The sequence below is a fragment of the Tachypleus tridentatus genome, chromosome 2 (genome assembly GCF_004210375.1).
Source record: "Tachypleus tridentatus isolate NWPU-2018 chromosome 2, ASM421037v1, whole genome shotgun sequence".
In the NCBI taxonomy this organism is placed as follows: Eukaryota; Metazoa; Arthropoda; class Merostomata; order Xiphosura; family Limulidae; genus Tachypleus; species Tachypleus tridentatus.
In genome coordinates this window covers 57,073,049-57,090,208 of record NC_134826.1, presented here as the reverse complement: position 1 = coordinate 57,090,208, position 17,160 = coordinate 57,073,049, and the positions used below count along the sequence as shown (strand labels likewise).

The following is a 17,160-nucleotide window of genomic DNA, read 5'->3' as shown; positions in this document are numbered from 1 at the left end:
GAAATATTTGTATTCTTACATATGTATATTTTTATTCATCCATGAATTCCAATCTGTGTATCAAAAGTTTGCCATATGTATACTTTTATATCTTAATACTGTGTACTAATCTAAGTTTTATTTGATTTTGATATTGAATTAAGTACAGTAATCATTGGATATCATATTTTTATTGATAAAAACAAAATATTTCTGATATTCTGTTTTTTTTTTATATATTAGAATTCCATTTATTGTTCCAAGTATTTTCAATTTGTTTGTTTCATCATATTATGTCACTTATCCATATCTGTAGTATTTTATCAGGCAGTCAGTACGTGTTTTAACTATTATCATGTGTTTAGTGATTGTTAAAGAATTTTGTATGTATGATTTTTTGTTAGAAAATAGATTTTAGTACAATTTTCAAAAGAAAATTATTTATAAAAATTAAAATATTTTCTCATCATTAAGTGTATGCATGCCAAATGTAAGAATAAAGAATTGTTAAACCTTCAAAAGAAATATTCCAGTTGCTCATTACTCTCAACAAAATGGCAAGATTGAAGTGCAATGGTATGTAAGTTAGAAAAACTGTTTGTTGTCTTCTGCAATGTTTTAAAGGTTCATGCAAGAGCTGAGAAGTTTGATTTTTCAAGTTGTGTACTATCCGCATGAAGGAGATTGTGACTTTAGGGTTATTTTCATTCATTTGGAATTTCTGGAATTTACAGGCTTAGCTGAAGAGTGATAGATCATATAGTATTAGCAAGCTTTTGGACAAATTTTATTGTTAAGAAGACACCCAGAAGTGCAGTCCTGTAGTTCATGGAAATGAACCACTACTATAATTACCATAATTTTTTATTATGGCATAAAATTTGTAATGACACATTATTTTGTATGAATCATGATGTACTTAGAGTGTGTTTCTTGTATCTTCCAGTCCCACTTGTCAGAGAAATGAGATCACGTTGGCTGACTCCAAACTCCTTCTCACCAATCCTGTAGAAGTTTACCATTTTATTGGAAAATCCATGGTATTATTAATAACCAGTAACTGAATTTTGATTTTTCAATCTAAGCTATTTCAATATTGATTCCAGGTTAGAAGTTAAAAGCATTTTGAATTTTACATATTTTAATCATTTATAGGAAGGAAAGAGTATATACAGTTACCAGATATTTTTATTTGTTACAATATTTCACCTTTTGATCTCTGTTGTAATGAAAAACCATTAAGGTTTTCCAAGATGTGCAGGTATATCATATGTCAGCAAATTTTGCATATAAATCTTGACATTAAATTAAAAGAAAACTTCTACATTAGATGTTTTTCTCCTTATGCCATTATTGTACTAAAAATGAATTTCTCTATAAAACTGTAAAATAAAACTACACACTTTCTAAATATAATTATTTGACATACAATAATACTTTTATATAGCTCTTATAATTTCAAAAACGGTTTGTCAATATATTTGAATAATGTTGTTAAAATATATCATTGAATTTATTATTAGTATAGGTTTGTTTGTGAATTATTGCACAAATGTTTGTACTTGTATTGTTTTGCAAATGTTATTTGTCTCACTTTAGATGTTTGGGTTGTGGCACATGTCAGTACATTTTACATTTTGTCACTAATAATTGCAAATGTTTAGAAAGTATATTATTTGGAAAGCAGTAGGTGTAGTGTTGATACATTGCTAGTGTATTTTTTAGCAGAATTTTATACTTGCTTGACTCAAGGGAAGTAAGAAGTTTGTGAATAAAGTTATTATCTTGTTTGTGCTATATTTATTAGAATAAGAACAAAAATATACATTAAAAATATACATAAGTACAAAATCTTAATCAAATTTATTTTAAGAAAGTGTCCAGTTTCACCTGTTTCATTTTTTAATGGGCTTTCTTATATGGTTAAAAAATAATGCCAATTCTACAGCCTTTTCATGAAGTTCATTTTCCCCTTCATTTCTGCATACACCTTGATAGTGTTAATATAACTTAACACTTGCAATGAAGTAGGAATTTCTATTTCCTCACTATCCTTTCCATTTTGTTCATGTTAAATCTCTCACACTTACCATTTTGTAATTATATATTATAGATTTTAAATCAATTTCATCAGTTTCTGTTAAAACATTCTTGTAAATGTTCACAAAACTTTCTGCATTTACAGAATCACCTGAATCAATCTTCTCAATCAGAGTTTGAATTTCACTAGAATCAAAATAGCAAATAACATTTTTAAAAAATAAGGGTGTTTAGTAGCTTCTTTTTAAAAATGAGGGTATTAAGTAAATTTTCCTACATTTTAAAATTTGGGAGAATAGGAAATTTTTTTTTGTGAGAATTATTTAAAGAGTAGAATTTTGCACTTAAAAGACAAATATATTTCTACAAATCATGAATCTAATTTAACTGCAAAAATAATTACAGCATATAAAAGAACAGAATATATTTAACCAATGACTTACTGTAACAAAATTTCAGAGATATTAATATTTAAACACATTATTAATTAAACAAGAATTTATTGATATTTAATTAAAAACATTTATTCTGCCTTACTCAGATTCTAATTATACTTGTTAATAGGTGAAAGATGGTTTTCTGTCCACATTATGCAGGTTCCACCATACAGAGGGTCTTTTATAAGAGAAATCTTAAGATAATGCTGCAAAATTTTGATATTTTCAGCTTGTACATGTTTCTGCTCTAGCAGTTTCTGGCTTAGACAGGTTTTACTGTATAAACTTTCATATGCAACTTCCTTGCAATGAATGTTTCATATATCATTAGGACATTTAAACACAGTGAGACAATTTCCAATTAATCTTAGAAAAGTTATGGTCTGGTTTAGAGTATTGAACTCTTTCGTGTTACTTGAGAAATAATTAATAGAACAAACTAGGCCAGTTTTTGTGAATCTATTACTAAATAGTAAGTAACGTTAGTTTTAAAGATTTTTTTCCACCTTCCATTATTACTATTTTTAATAAGATTTTCCCATTAAATCCAAGATTCACAAAAATTTGAAAACATTTAAGGTAGTGGGATGTAATACAAAACCTTGATTCTGAGAACCAATTGGAACAGTTATAATGTTCTTTTTATATTTTCCTCTGAGAAAGATAATGGAATCTTCTTAATTAATTAATTAAGTGGTAGGACTGATATGCTCTTCAAAATAAAAGGTTGTTATAGGTACATACTATTTAATAATTCTTGATACATGCATGAATATCTTGATTATATATAATAACATAGGACAGGGGGGACTTATTAATGTTACGTAATAGTTGTTGATATGTGTATTTTGATTACATGTAGTAACATAGACCAGTTTGGGCAGCTTATTGTGTGTAGTAACATAGACCAGTGTGAGCAGCTTACTGTGTGTAATAACATAGACCAGTATGTACACATGAATGTGCCAGTCAACTATCAGTTACAAACTCTTTGTTAACCAGAAGATGACCCAAGAAGGTCAAACATTGTTCTGTACTTTATTTTAATTAAAGTTCTAATACCAGCTATCTTGATAATACATATAATACTATCAGATTGTCTGCTTTTGCCTCAAATCACATGGTAAATTATTGTAAAAGTTTGTCCCTTTTAAAACTTTGTTGAAAGCTGCATGATGGTATTACAAATGAAATTAAGCAGTTGATGTGTGTTCATAATGTTTATTTAATTCAGTAAATAATTAAGATTGTATGTCAAGATATTTATTAAAATTGAGTATAAACTTTTATGAAAGTATACATTGAAACAGAAAGTGACAAAATATCACTTTTCTGGAGAACATAGGTCTTCCTTTATATCATGAGATAAATAAGTAATGTTAAGATGTGTTCCATGTAAACATTTTGCTCCCTTTAAAATTTTCTGGATAATGTATGTAAGAAGTAAGACTGTTTATTTATTTTTATAATTTGGTGAACATGGTTTTTTATGGTGAATGATTACTTTACTTAACCCTGTGATTGTTTCAGATTCTTACAGTACATTTATGAATACAGAGATAGTGATGTTATCAGAGTAATACATAAATTTTAACTACAGGATTTTATGATACCTGAAAGTTTCAAGTATCACATAATTAACAGGTGCACTCCTTTTTATCATGATGTGAGTTATTTTTTGTATTGTGTATGAGCTCTTTGACAAATAAGTAACTGAAAAATGATACAAAATACCAGCGTGCGTGTGTGAAGTTTTTGAACATAATTTTAAAACTTCAAATTATGTTGAGTAAATAAGTTTCAAACCATTATCTATAGTTTTGTGATATAATTTATTTGTGTTTCTATTTTTACTTTATTTATTTATAAATAAACTTATTTATTTATAAATAAAGTTTTTATTTAAAGTGAAAGTTTGTTTTGGATCCCAAAGACCACAAGAATTTATAAGGACTGCAGTATAGTTAGTAACCTTTCAATTATAGGAAGCAATTTATAAACATATTTTAAGTTTAAAGAAATAAGCAACTATTTGTCTGATTTAAACAAAATACCTACTTTTTTATTTAAAGACTACCCTTTTACTGGTGATCACTTTGTGCAAAGTCTGTTACTAATATCAGTAAAAACTGTATCTTTAATCCTATATAAACTATATTGTTTAACAGTTATTCCTTCAATTAAAAAAACAAAGAAACGTATTATTACATAAATGATAATAGTAACAAAAATAAATTTCCAATTTAAATAACTTAAAGACATATTACACACAAAACAGTTTTTGGGTAAAAAAAAATCAGGTTTTAATTTTTGGGCTGAAAAATAACCAAATGAAATTAGTTTTATTTCAACGTGGAAAAATAATTGTTTGATAAGTAACATCTGTTGTTCCTTAAAGATGTTCTTGGTGGTAATTTGTTGTAATCAAAACATAATTTAAATATCTCTGTATATATATTGTTTTCAGATATTTACTTAAAACTACTCGCAACGTATCAGCTTTACCTGTCTACCCAATTTCTAATTAATAAACTAGAGAAAAGACAACTAGTAAACAGAATGTACTACTAATTTTTGGGCAACACTTACGTAGTTAAATACTAGAATGTGATAATAGTCCCACAAAATGCTGAATGCAGTTTTGTTTTCTGTAACAAGATGTAAAAGATATGACCAACAGAAGCTATAGTTTGTTACCTTAGCCATTGATTATGAAAAAACAAAAAGCATTAAGCATCACAGTAATTCTACAACTTTACTGCCAGAATGACTTGAAATGAATAAAATGGAAGTGTCCAACATCTGAGTGAATACATGAAAGTATAATTTTTATAAAAATGATGAATTTTTGAAATATTTCCAAGTACTACATTTTGCAAGGTTTTTATTTCATTAACTGTAATTTTATTCCTTAAAAGTCTGTATAGGGGAATTAAACATGGGTACAAATACTTTTATATGTATCAAAACTTTCAAACACTTCTATCGCCCCCTTGGTGTGGATTCCTGTACGTAGTGAGGGGACCTCCTATGGGAAGGTTCTGTTCTTTCAGTTTATCTCCTCTAGGATCTAAACATCCACCCACGTGTTTGCTGTGGGTGATGGCCTGTGAAGGAGAGGAGAGGATTCTGGTGGTTGAGGGGTCCAACCCTAACACAGCACTTTGGCCTTCAATTTCTGTAGACGGGCGACTATGGGGTGGCCCTCCTAGGATCAATCAGCTGGTCTACTTGGGCTAGGGTCAACCAAGTACCAATGTTGGATGTTCTCAACAGGTGTTGTGGATGTTGTATCTGATGCTGGTGTTTGGGTATAATGCTCACCAAACCCTGGCATTGCTGCAGTGTCCTTGTTTGGCATTGTAGTGCATCCCTTTGTAGGGCTACATGGTGGGTGGGGTCAGTGGGCACTGAAATATTCCTTTTTTTAATTATGGATCCTCCAGAAAATAACTTAAATAAAATAGTGAAAAAACAGTAGAACATTTAGAAGCTGCATGTGTGGTGGTGTTGACTTCACCTCTTGGCATCTTCTAAGATCAAATATAGTCTGTTGTGTTCTTGGTTATTTGCTTTCTCTTTGTTTTAAGAGTAGATACAAAGACCTTGGCATCAGTTGAATAATTTTTATTATTTTGATCAATGGTACTCTTACCGCTTTCAATGCAGTTCGCTTACAGTAATGCTGGACAGATTACACTGTACGTTCTAGCTGAAACTCAGACTTCCAAGGTTTATTCTCTAATCTTCAATCACTATTTTACTCTTTGAATGTCATCGACTAACATAGCAGTGAAAGTATAACTTTTCTCTGAATACAATTCTCCGACAGAGCTTATTGCACATTGTTGACAGATGAGATTATTTTTGTATCATCGGATTACAAAAATTTCGTTTCTAATCCTTCATAAGACCATCTGGATCTCCTGGGAGCAATGTGGTACATAAAATCCTTAATTCAGTAATATAAAATGCAAGTCATTGATTGTTTTTGTCAAGATCACTGAAAGTTGATACCTTCCGTCGAGCTTCTTCATTTGGAAAGTTTGATGTTGCTGTGGGTTCGATACCAAAGAACTTTGGAATTAACTAAACATCGTTCCTGTTGGAGTACCAGAAGAACGTCTTGCTTTCACACTTGAGATCCTGGGGGGATCCGCGTCGTTTCTTTGGTGTCACGAAATCCATCGCTAGGAGCTTCATATTCATCACGCTAATGGAATAGCGTAATCAATCATTTCTTTTTACTTTCTTCGTGCCTTTAGTTTGCTCTGTGGCTAATTCCCACCTGCTTTTCGTGCCATTGTGGTTCTGGGTTTAAATGGTTGCATCCACACAACGAGGGTATTTCCCACAAGTTCCACACTTTACACTTACAAACTGTTTTCTTCTTTTCTTATATTAATGTTGCTTTATCAGTACGGGATCAGTAAGCTTACTCATTGAAAGTGACTCAATAAAGACGTCTTTTAGAATTACCATTTGATATGAAATGAAAATGAAGCATTGAATGTTTATATCTGTTTTGTGGCGAGATGTGGATCCGATTTTGACAAAGGGTACGTCAGTCGCCTGCTTCTTCTTTAATCCGGTTTTGGTAAAAGTTTTAGACAATAAACATACGACCCGGTATGACTTGACAAGTTAGGTTCTGCAAAATCATGGGTGCTTGGCCTGTGGAAGCAGTGTTAAAAACTAGTGATATCTAAACCAAAAATAGTTCATGGTAACAACGTTTACCAGAATTGTCATTATTAAGTTTTTCATTGTCATCAACAGAATTACTGCACTGGCTTGGCAGTTAATTCTGATTTTATGTCTTTTTTAACTCAATCTTTTTGTCTGGCTGCAGCCACTTTTTTTTTTTTTTTTTCAAATAACTGCGCTATTTTTGGTTCAGGTATCAACCTACCTTTACACGAGGCACGGTATGGCCAGTTGGTTAAGGCATCGATTCGTAATCCAAGGGTCGCGGGTTCGAATCCCTGTCACTTTAAACATGCTCACCCTTTCCGACGTGGAGGCGTTATTATGTTACGGTCAATCCCACCATTCGTTGGTAAAAGAGTAGCTCAATAGTTGGCGGTGGGTGGTGATGACTAGCTGCCTTCCCTCTTGTCTTGCACTAAAAGTTAGGGACGGCTTGCACAGATGGTTCTCGTGTAGCTTTGCGCGAAATTCAAAACAAGCCAAACGAAAACTTTTACACGAAATCAGCGAAAAATTTCTCTGTAATTACTATATCGTTCAATGAAGCTTGTGAATTAAGTATTTGTAAAAGTATTAGTTCTGAAACTAATGTTTATCATGAAACAGTCACTGTTTTACACTTAATAAATTCATAAAATCCGTAATCATTTTACTTAAGACGTTTGTACAATTCAGCTTACACGTCTTTATACAGACACAACACACAACGATTGGAACTTTGTTGTTTTTGTTTCTTTTTGTGTCTAAAAACTATTTATTTCTTCAGCTGGGTTGACGAGTGATTACGATGCAAATTCTACTTAAGTTGTGCACGTAACCTTCCTAGTAAATGTATTTTGGATTTTTTACGGTGCTGTTTCATTAGAAGTCACTTTTTAAATTTAGCGTTAACAACACTTAATCATTTGACATCTGCTGCTCATTTATGTATTAAACTTCATTAATTTCCTGTCGTTGAAACATAAAGAGAGAGAAATATGTGTATCATCTATTATATTGTATAATTAATTTTAAAATCATTTGTATATTATTCTTTCGAAAAGAAGAAATATTTTGATGAAAACAAAGCTTAAAAATGATTTATTAAAGATACATATTGCACGAAAAAAGTTTAATGAGTGGCCAGTGAAAGTATATTTGTCATTTTAAACTTGGAAGGCATCTTACGGGAAGTACATAACATTCAAAAAACAGACGGGCAAAAAATGTTGTACATAAGATTGATCCAAATTAAACTAAACTACAAAACTATAGCTGTTGTATCATTTATCCAGTATTGTAAATAGCGAATTCTAAATTGTTTTTAGAACATAAAATCTATATTTCAGATCCCACAGTGGCACAGCAGTATTTATATGGACTTGCAAGTATTAGAAACCGGGTTTAAATACCCGTGAAGGAGCAGAACGCCCATTATTTAACTTTGTGCTTAACTTCAAACAAATGAGCAATGTTGCAGGAAGATGTGCGAATGTTTGTCAGTGCATGGTTCAGTAAGGCTTAGTAGAGAAAAAATAGAGAGGAAAATCTCAAGTTGAAACTATATCACAGAAAGCACGAGTTTGTACTTTCTTGGTTGGGACACCCATGACCTATTTTTACGTAATAGGTTAAACAAAGCCCGTGTATTCACTTTCCTAACTGGGTCAATCATGACCTGTTTGACATATATTGAATAATTGTCGAAACTACGTTAAGCAATGCCTGAGTTTAACACTTTTGGTTGAGATAACCATGACCGATACGTTGGCTACCGTGAAACTTCTAAAATTCTTCATTGAAATTTTTATTCTTGGAATATTTAAATAGAAATTAAGGAAATTAAAGTTTTGAAATAGCTTATTGTTTACGTTGCATTCCACAGAAATATTTGGAAATATTATTATAAAAAATCTTAAGTTTTCTTTTCTGTATTTTTGCTTAATGATGTGAGAAAGTAAACACTAAAATACTTTATAATTAAACATCTGTCAGGTACATAACAAAAACAGATCTATCAGGTACATAACAAACACTGAGAATACTTCTATCTGTCAATTATATTAAATTAGTATTTCAAAATTAAAAAAAACTATGATGCAAAATGAGTTTTTTTATTATTTAAAAAATCAGGATCATTCTTTTCTTAAATTGTCATTCAGGGAACATTTCCTTTATACTTTTAATAAAGTTACTTTAAACTGAGAATCATATTTTCTCGACGGGTGGTGTAAAGCAGAGGTTCCCAAACTATTCCAACCGGCGGATCACCTCCCGTTAAAATAGTTTTTGTCATGTGTAACTGGTGTATCATATGCATATTTTACTACCTTTACAGCTTAATTATAGCTTTAAGAAAAAGAAAAATGAAAAGAGATTTAAATATGAAAAATTCAAAACAAATGAAACCATTTACTTAGAAATTCACAAGATTATTCGACTCGTAATCTGAGTGTCGCGAGTTCGAAACCCTGTTACACCAAACATACTTGCTCTTTTAGCCGTGGGGGCATTATAATGTTACGGTCAATCCCACTATTCGTTGGTAAAAGAGTAGCCCAAGAGATAGTGGTGGGTGGTGATGGCTAGCTGCATTCCCTCTAGTCTCACACTGATAAATTAGGGACGGCTAGCACAGATAGCCCTCGTGTAGCTTTACGTAAAATTCAAAACAAATTACTATTTTCCATTTTCATCTTGTGTACAATATATCTTATGTAAGTCAAGTAGCCATATTTTAGTTGTTATCATAGCTAGTTGCACTCAATGCAATGGCTTAATATAGATAACTTTGACCACATTTTAGGCATAAGCTCAGGTATGACGTAGTTATCTTGAACAAAATATAAACCCTTTCTGAACATCTTGATTTAATGGATTATTTGTTTGTAGTTAACTACAAAGCTACACAATGAGCTATCTGTGCCCTGCCCCCCAAAGCTATAGAAACCCGATTTTTAGTGGTATAAATCCGCAGATGCTACCGATTGTTTCTGGTCGAGTAGGTCAGGCCCCAAAAGTGCTACTAAAATTACCGAGGTGGCAAGTCAAATACTACAAGATGCTTTTGCTCTTTTTGGAAAGTATGTGTCCTGTCTACTTCAAACCAAAACTGCCCAGAATCCCTTTGCAGAAATATGTTCAAATGACATCGTCAATATGTCTGTTATTTTATTTTTATTGGTATTTTATTTTAGTACTTGAGCAGTCAGTAAATAATTATATGAATACTTTATCATTTATTTCTTTACTTTATAAGTCAGCAATACTAATGTGGGTTGTTTGTAAACAGCATTCAATCATTAAAAGTAAACGGGCGCCAGAAGGTCAATACACTAGGGATGGATGGTCTCGACTCTTTCAAATTCAGCTTACAGTTACAGTGTATCAGAATATACCTCTTAATTACTATTGCATACAAATACGGAATGCCACCATTCTTTGGTATGATTTGGTATTATTGTATGGCGTAAGTGGTGAGTGAGAGAATATTTGCAAGATAAAGATCATTATTTTAAAAGGCGTGTTTGGCAAATATGATGTTTCTAACAAAAATTGTTTGTAGAATGAAGATACTATTATTGACGATGATGTTCCGGCTGAAAGAGTCAGACAAAAAGAAACAATATATAAAGATGATGACTCTGAGTATTATGAGACCCAAAGAAACAATAAGTCAAGATGATGACTCTGACCATTGTTAGACCCCCAAAAAATAAATCAAGATGATGACTCTGAGTACTGTCAGACCCAAAGAAACATAAATGAAGATGATGACTCTGAGTACTGTCAGACCCAAATAAAAACAATAAATGAAGATGATGACTATGAGTATTGTCAGACTCAATTTGTTTATGAAAGGTATATCATGTTTTTTATGTGAAGATGATTATTCTGAGGAGAAATAGAACGCAACTCGAGCTGTAACTGGCGATAAGGAAATATAATTAATGAAAAATGTTATAAGTTAACATCCGTTTAACCTCTTTCACGAACGATATACAACAAATTCTACCTGTTATAAAAAAAACAATACAATAATATATTCCAAAACTTTAATTGTTTTATCAATAATTTAACCGTGATCAAGTGTAAATTTGAATCATGGATGAATGTGATAAGTTTGGAAGGTTTTAACAAATATTATGTTGCCATGTAAGTGTAATATGTCATTACAAACTGAAGAAAAAAACGAATATAGAAAAATATTATTCCTAAATATTCTAAATATTTAATTCTTAGTCTTTGTTATATAATTCTAAGGTAATGTTTATAACGAACTTCAAATTTTATAGCATTGCTATCAAATAAACCTTGAAATTTAACAAATGCAACTCTTTGTTTTAATTAAATGTTTTTAAAAACATCACTCAAAATTTCTTAAAAATTACCATTATTTGTAGTACTGAAGGAAATATTTCCAGTCAGAATAAGTAGGTTTAGTTTGAATTTCGTGCAAAGCTACACGAGGGCTATCTACGCTAACCGTCTCCAATTTAGTAGTGTAAGACTAGAGGCAAGGCAGCTAGTCATCACCACTCACCGCCAACGCTTGGGCTACTCTTTTACCAACGAATAGTGTGATTGACCGTCACATTATAACGCCCCCACGGCTGAAAGGACGAGCATGTTTGGTGTGACGGATATTCGAACCCGCGTCCCTAAGATTACGAGTCGAGTGCCTCAGAATAAGTACTTCCTTATCAGAATATCTTAATGTATACATGTTATAAGTAACTCATGTGAAAGTAAGAAATGGAACTTCTATATTCATTTAAATTACTTTGAAGTTTATTTATGGAATGCGTGCATGTTTTCTTATAGTAAAACCACATCGGGCTCTCTGCTGTGTCCACCAAAAGGAATGGAACCCCTGATTTTAGCGTTGTAAATCTGAGGGCTTACCACTGTCCCAGTAATATTGTTAAATTATCTGAGTCAATTTAAATGAAAAGGAAAATTTGCCTGTTAATATTTGAAGTCTGAAGGTAATACATTATCAGTGTTATCGCATTTAAAGTGTATCACACACATATGAATCGTATAGAAACGACTATAAAACTTAATAGGGTGTTAAGTCAACATTTAAATAAACTTTTTCCATATGAATTTATTTTGAGTTTGTAATGTTGTGTCATACGTGAATAACAACATAATATTTGTTATAAAGATACACACACATATGTATATACTGCGTTGCTATAAGCTACAAACATTTCTTAGGCATGGGAAACTTTTAAGATACCTATCTGCGCATAAGATAAAATGATTTTGTACAGGATAAAACAGTGTTTTCTCTCATTGTTAAAACAAAGATAAATAATATATAAATAACTAAAATACTATACAAATTTACTTTTATTTGTTTACAAAAATGTTACAAAAATATTCCAAAGATTAAGTTTTAGCACCAATAGTTGAAAGTTCAATAATTTGATAAAATAATTATATTAATTCTTAATCCATGTTGTTTTCTGTGATATAATTTTACACTTACCATCTACAGTTTATGAAAGGTATACCATTTGTTTTACATAAAAATAAAACAAACTGTCAATAGTCATCTTAGTAATTGATTACTCTAGTATTTGTAGTTTTAATATTTAATAACTATGGTCATAGTTAGATTAGCAATCCAAACCTTTGTGCTAGCAACTTTAGTAATTCGTCACTTTGGTGCTAGTAATTTCGGAAATCCATCAAAGGTTTTGTGAAACGTGTAATAATCCGTCTCTATTTTAATGGTAAACACATTTCGATTAAAATAGCCCATGTAAGCTATAAACTTGTATTTTGTCTTGCATTGTGTTTGGGCCTGGCATGGCCAAGCGCGTAAGGCGTGCTACTCGTAATCCGAAGGTCGCGAGTTCGCGCCCGCGTCGCGCCAAACATGCTCGCCCTCCCAGCTGGAGGGGCGTTATAATGTTACAGTCAATCCCACTATTCGTTGGTAAAAGAGTAGCCCAAGAGTTGGCGGTGGGTGGTGATGACTAGCTGCCTTCCCTCTAGTCTTACACTGCTAAATTAGGGACGGCTAGCACAGATAGCCCTCAAGTAGCTTTGGGCGAAATTCCCAAACAAACAAACAAACAAATGCCTTGTGTTTACTAGTGTATTTTATGATTTCCATTTGTATGTATATTGTTAATGCATGCCTTCACAAAGTGTTTTTGTTTCAAGAAATGTGCATGTTCAGTCAACGTTTGGTGCTCGTGAGCAGACGTCTGAGTTCCACGTATTATAATGCGAAAAGTACATGATATTAATATAATGCTTTTGTACTAGTCCTCATGCGGAAGGAAAAACTATCGAATGATTCGTTAAACCGTGTGCAAGGATAAGTATAAAATCATACTGATTTTGCCTTCATACGGAAATACTATTTTCACATTACGTAAGTCAAACGAATTACATTTAATTTTATGGTTGTAACCAGACGAGTTAATACAGTAACGTACCAGAATAAGAAAGTATCCCTATCTATCGGAAGATGTACTGTTATCTGCGAAAAGTTTCAGATAGGCATTAAATACATAAAATTAGACTCCTAATGTGTCATATCCTTTAAGAGCAGAAGTGCATATCATCAGTTCGCCCCCTGTGAGACGTATTTTGAATTCACTTCTAGCCATGTGCTTGTACCACGTGATTTATAGATGGCAAGCAAACCTTTCAAAGTGCTACTAGTATATATGCTGTTAACGTGAAGAATCTCGAAACAGCTCAGGCGCAGCAAACTGTGCCTTAGAGTTAACGTAGGTTGTAGTCGTAACAAGATGCTAGAAGGAACCCTCTCTGTTTATGCTTTTATCATTATTTTCCCTTTAGCTGTTGTTGGTGGAATAATATTTATTATTCGAATGATCATCAGAAAAACAAACTGGTGTGAAAATAATGAATCACTGGAAGGCAAGACTATCATAGTTACAGGTAGGTATAATAAAAAACAAATATTTTTTAACAATTAACGCGGAAGTGTTTTTAACTGTGTTTATAATTAAAATAAAGCATATCTAATGAAGTACAAACAGCTATTTGTTTACAGTAATACTTGTTAATAATATGTAACACATGCCAAAAAATATAGGTAAGAAAGAATATTACCTATTACTTATTTTATAAACGTAAGCATCATAAGCGTTCTTATTGGTAAATTACAATTAATGTCATTGAGGATAAATATACTGAAAAAGAGCACTAAAATAATAATTAGCAATGCACTCTGCCCTAACTAAATGTTATTGATATGGATTATATACTCTTGTAATGAAGAGCATACGTTAATATTGTAAATAAAATAGCACAGAACATTACCTCAAGTAATATCAGGAACGTATTGACCTAATATGACTGACCATACTCAAAGAAGTGACCTGACGCATTACATGTTGATGTTTTCAAGCTAAGAAACATAAACCTAGATTTGAAGAAATTTTACTCTTTACAAAGGTGCTGGTTTATTAAAACTGATGAGATTTAAATATGTGAAATTACTCAGTACAATGATGAAGATTTGAGGCTAAAAAATGAAGACTTAATATGGCCGATAAGGTTCAAAGAAGTAACTTAACACACTAGAATAATGTTCATGGTATCAGGCTAGAAAACGTAGGCTTAGTATGATAAATGAGACTCAGTGGTAATCTTGCTCATTACTATCTTGATGCTTTCAGGCTAAAAATGGTATATCTAGCTTGATCAACATGTGTAAATGAAACAACCTCACTCACTGCACTGTTAGAATGTTTCAGGCTAGGAAATCAGAATCAAATGTTGATAGTTTCAGGCTAGAAAATGTATATTTAGTATGTTCGGCCATACCTGAAAAAGTAATTTTACATAATACAACAATGAGTTTTCTTCATGCTAATTTACATTTGGTATGAATAATCATACTTAAAGAGATACGTTTAATCACTTAAATGCAGTTTGGTTTCAGCTAGGACGAGCCTCACTATGGGGAAGCCAGCTTTCTGATCATGACATACAATCATGTGAAAAAGTTAGGACACCCTATGAAAGCCTGTGTATTTTTGTAACATTTTTGGATATATAGATATTTAATCTTAATTTTAACAATACTGAGAGATTATAGGAATATAACTAAACAATTAAACTGAAGAAAAGACTTTTAAAGATCTTCTGTAAATGTAATTCTACAAAATGCATATTCTAACTGAGGAAAAAGTTAGGACACCCCCACATTTATTCCCACTTAAAATGGCTTAACTCACACACAAGTGTATCACACCAGGTGCACATGATTAGAAGATCGTTACTCAGCATTTTGAACGAGGCTTGCCCTATTTAAACCTCAGACATTTAGTTTAGTGTGCTCCTGAGTGTTGAAGTGAGAGTGAGCACCATGGTGAGAGCAAAAGAGCTGTCTGAGGCCTTCAGAAAGAAAATTGTAAGGTAAGGGATTTAAAAAGGTCCCAAAATATTTTGAAATCCGCCATTCCATTGTCCGGAAAATAGTCAACAAGTGGAGAGTTTCAAAACAACTGCCAACATGCCCAGGTCTGGTCGTCCAAGCAAGTTCACCCCGAGAGCAGACAACAAGATGCTAAAAGAGGTCTCCAAACAGCCTAACATGTCATCATGGGACCTACAGTAAGCTCTGGCTACTGTTGATGTGAAAGTGCATGCTTCTCAGAAAGAGACTGCACAAGTTTAACTTGCATGGGAGGTGTGCAAGGAGGAAACGTTTGCTCTCTAAGAGAAACATAAATGCTAGACTGAAGTTTGCCAGAGAGAATGTAGACAAATACCAGAACTTCTGGAATAACGTTCTTTGGACAGATGAGTCCAAAATTTGGACACCAGAACAGAGGACATGTTTGGCGTAAACCAAATACAGCATTCCAGGAAAAGAACCTCATACCAACTGTGAAGCATGGAGGTGGAAGTGTCATGGTTTGGGACTGCTTTGCTGCAGCAGGACTTGGACAGCTCACAATAATAAAATCCACCATGAATTCAACTGTGTATCAGAGGATGCTTGAGGATCATGTGAGACAATCTGTACGAAAATTAAAGCTGAAGCGGAACTGGACCCTGGAATACGACAATGACTCAAAACATACCAGTAAATTCACCAAGGACTGGATGAAAACTAAGAAATGGAGAGTCCTGGAATGGCCGAGTCAAAGCCCAGATCTTAATCTCATTGAGATACTGTGGGGTGACTTGAAACGGGCTGTACATGCAAGAACCCCTCAAACATCTCACAGCTGAAAGAGTTTTGTATTGAGGAGTGGGGTAAACATTATTCAGGTCGATGTCAGATACTGGTAGATGACTACAAGAAGCGTCCCATTGCAGTTATTTCAGCCAAAGGGGGTAACAGTAGCTATTAGGGGGTAGGGTGTCCTGACTTTTTCCTCAGTTAGAATATGCATTTTTGTAGAATTACATTTACAGAAGATCTTGAAAAGTCTTTTCTTCAGTTTTAATTGTTTAGTTATATTTCTATAATCTTTCAGTATTTTTGAAATTGAGATTAAATATCTATATATCCAAAAACGTTACAAAAATACACAGACTTTCATATGGTGTCCTAACTTTTTCACATGACTGTACATACCTAATGATTGAAGTGATTAACAAGATGGCTTAATATTGCCGACAAGCCTAGAAGAAAACTTTTCTCACTACGACGTTTCAAGCTAGAATATGTAGGCTTACTATATGTAAGACTTAAAGATATAAACTTACTGCAATACTGATGGTCTCAGACTAAGAAATGTAGAATTAATAAGACAGATCAGACTTAATAAGTGACCCTACTGTGAGGTGCCCATTGAATTTTCATTTTCAAATTTTATTTCTTTTCCCTGTTTTACCAGCGATTGTGTGTGTGTCTGTATGTATGTAATATAATTTCAGCGTTCAACCGCTTCTTACAGCTGCACCTTCGTCACCACGACACAATTACAAAATATATATTAATTTTAAAAATATTTTTATTTTGTGCATAAGTGAACAAATCTAAATGCATTATAGCCACTAATCA

The 17,160-nt window shown here is 32.4% G+C and overlaps 2 protein-coding genes across 4 annotated transcripts in view; both read left to right on the top strand.

Moving 5' to 3' along the window:
- Positions 1 to 4,367, top strand: part of LOC143243906 (protein NipSnap-like) — a 40,341-nt gene extending 35,974 nt beyond the window's left edge. For all 3 annotated transcript variants that reach the window (XM_076487676.1, XM_076487679.1, XM_076487677.1), the window contains one exon: positions 926 to 4,367. In XM_076487676.1, the coding sequence (XP_076343791.1) occupies positions 926 to 990 (65 nt within the window). In that variant the 3' untranslated portion in view covers positions 991 to 4,367. The remainder of the gene's footprint in view (positions 1 to 925) is intronic.
- A 9,472-nt stretch (positions 4,368 to 13,839) lies between these two features.
- The window catches only part of LOC143243904 (retinol dehydrogenase 12-like), a 37,068-nt gene continuing 33,747 nt past the window's right edge, over positions 13,840 to 17,160 (top strand). Inside the window, exon 1 of the mRNA XM_076487673.1 lies at positions 13,840 to 14,075. Coding sequence (XP_076343788.1) covers positions 13,922 to 14,075 — 154 coding nt within the window. The 5' untranslated portion in view covers positions 13,840 to 13,921. The remainder of the gene's footprint in view (positions 14,076 to 17,160) is intronic.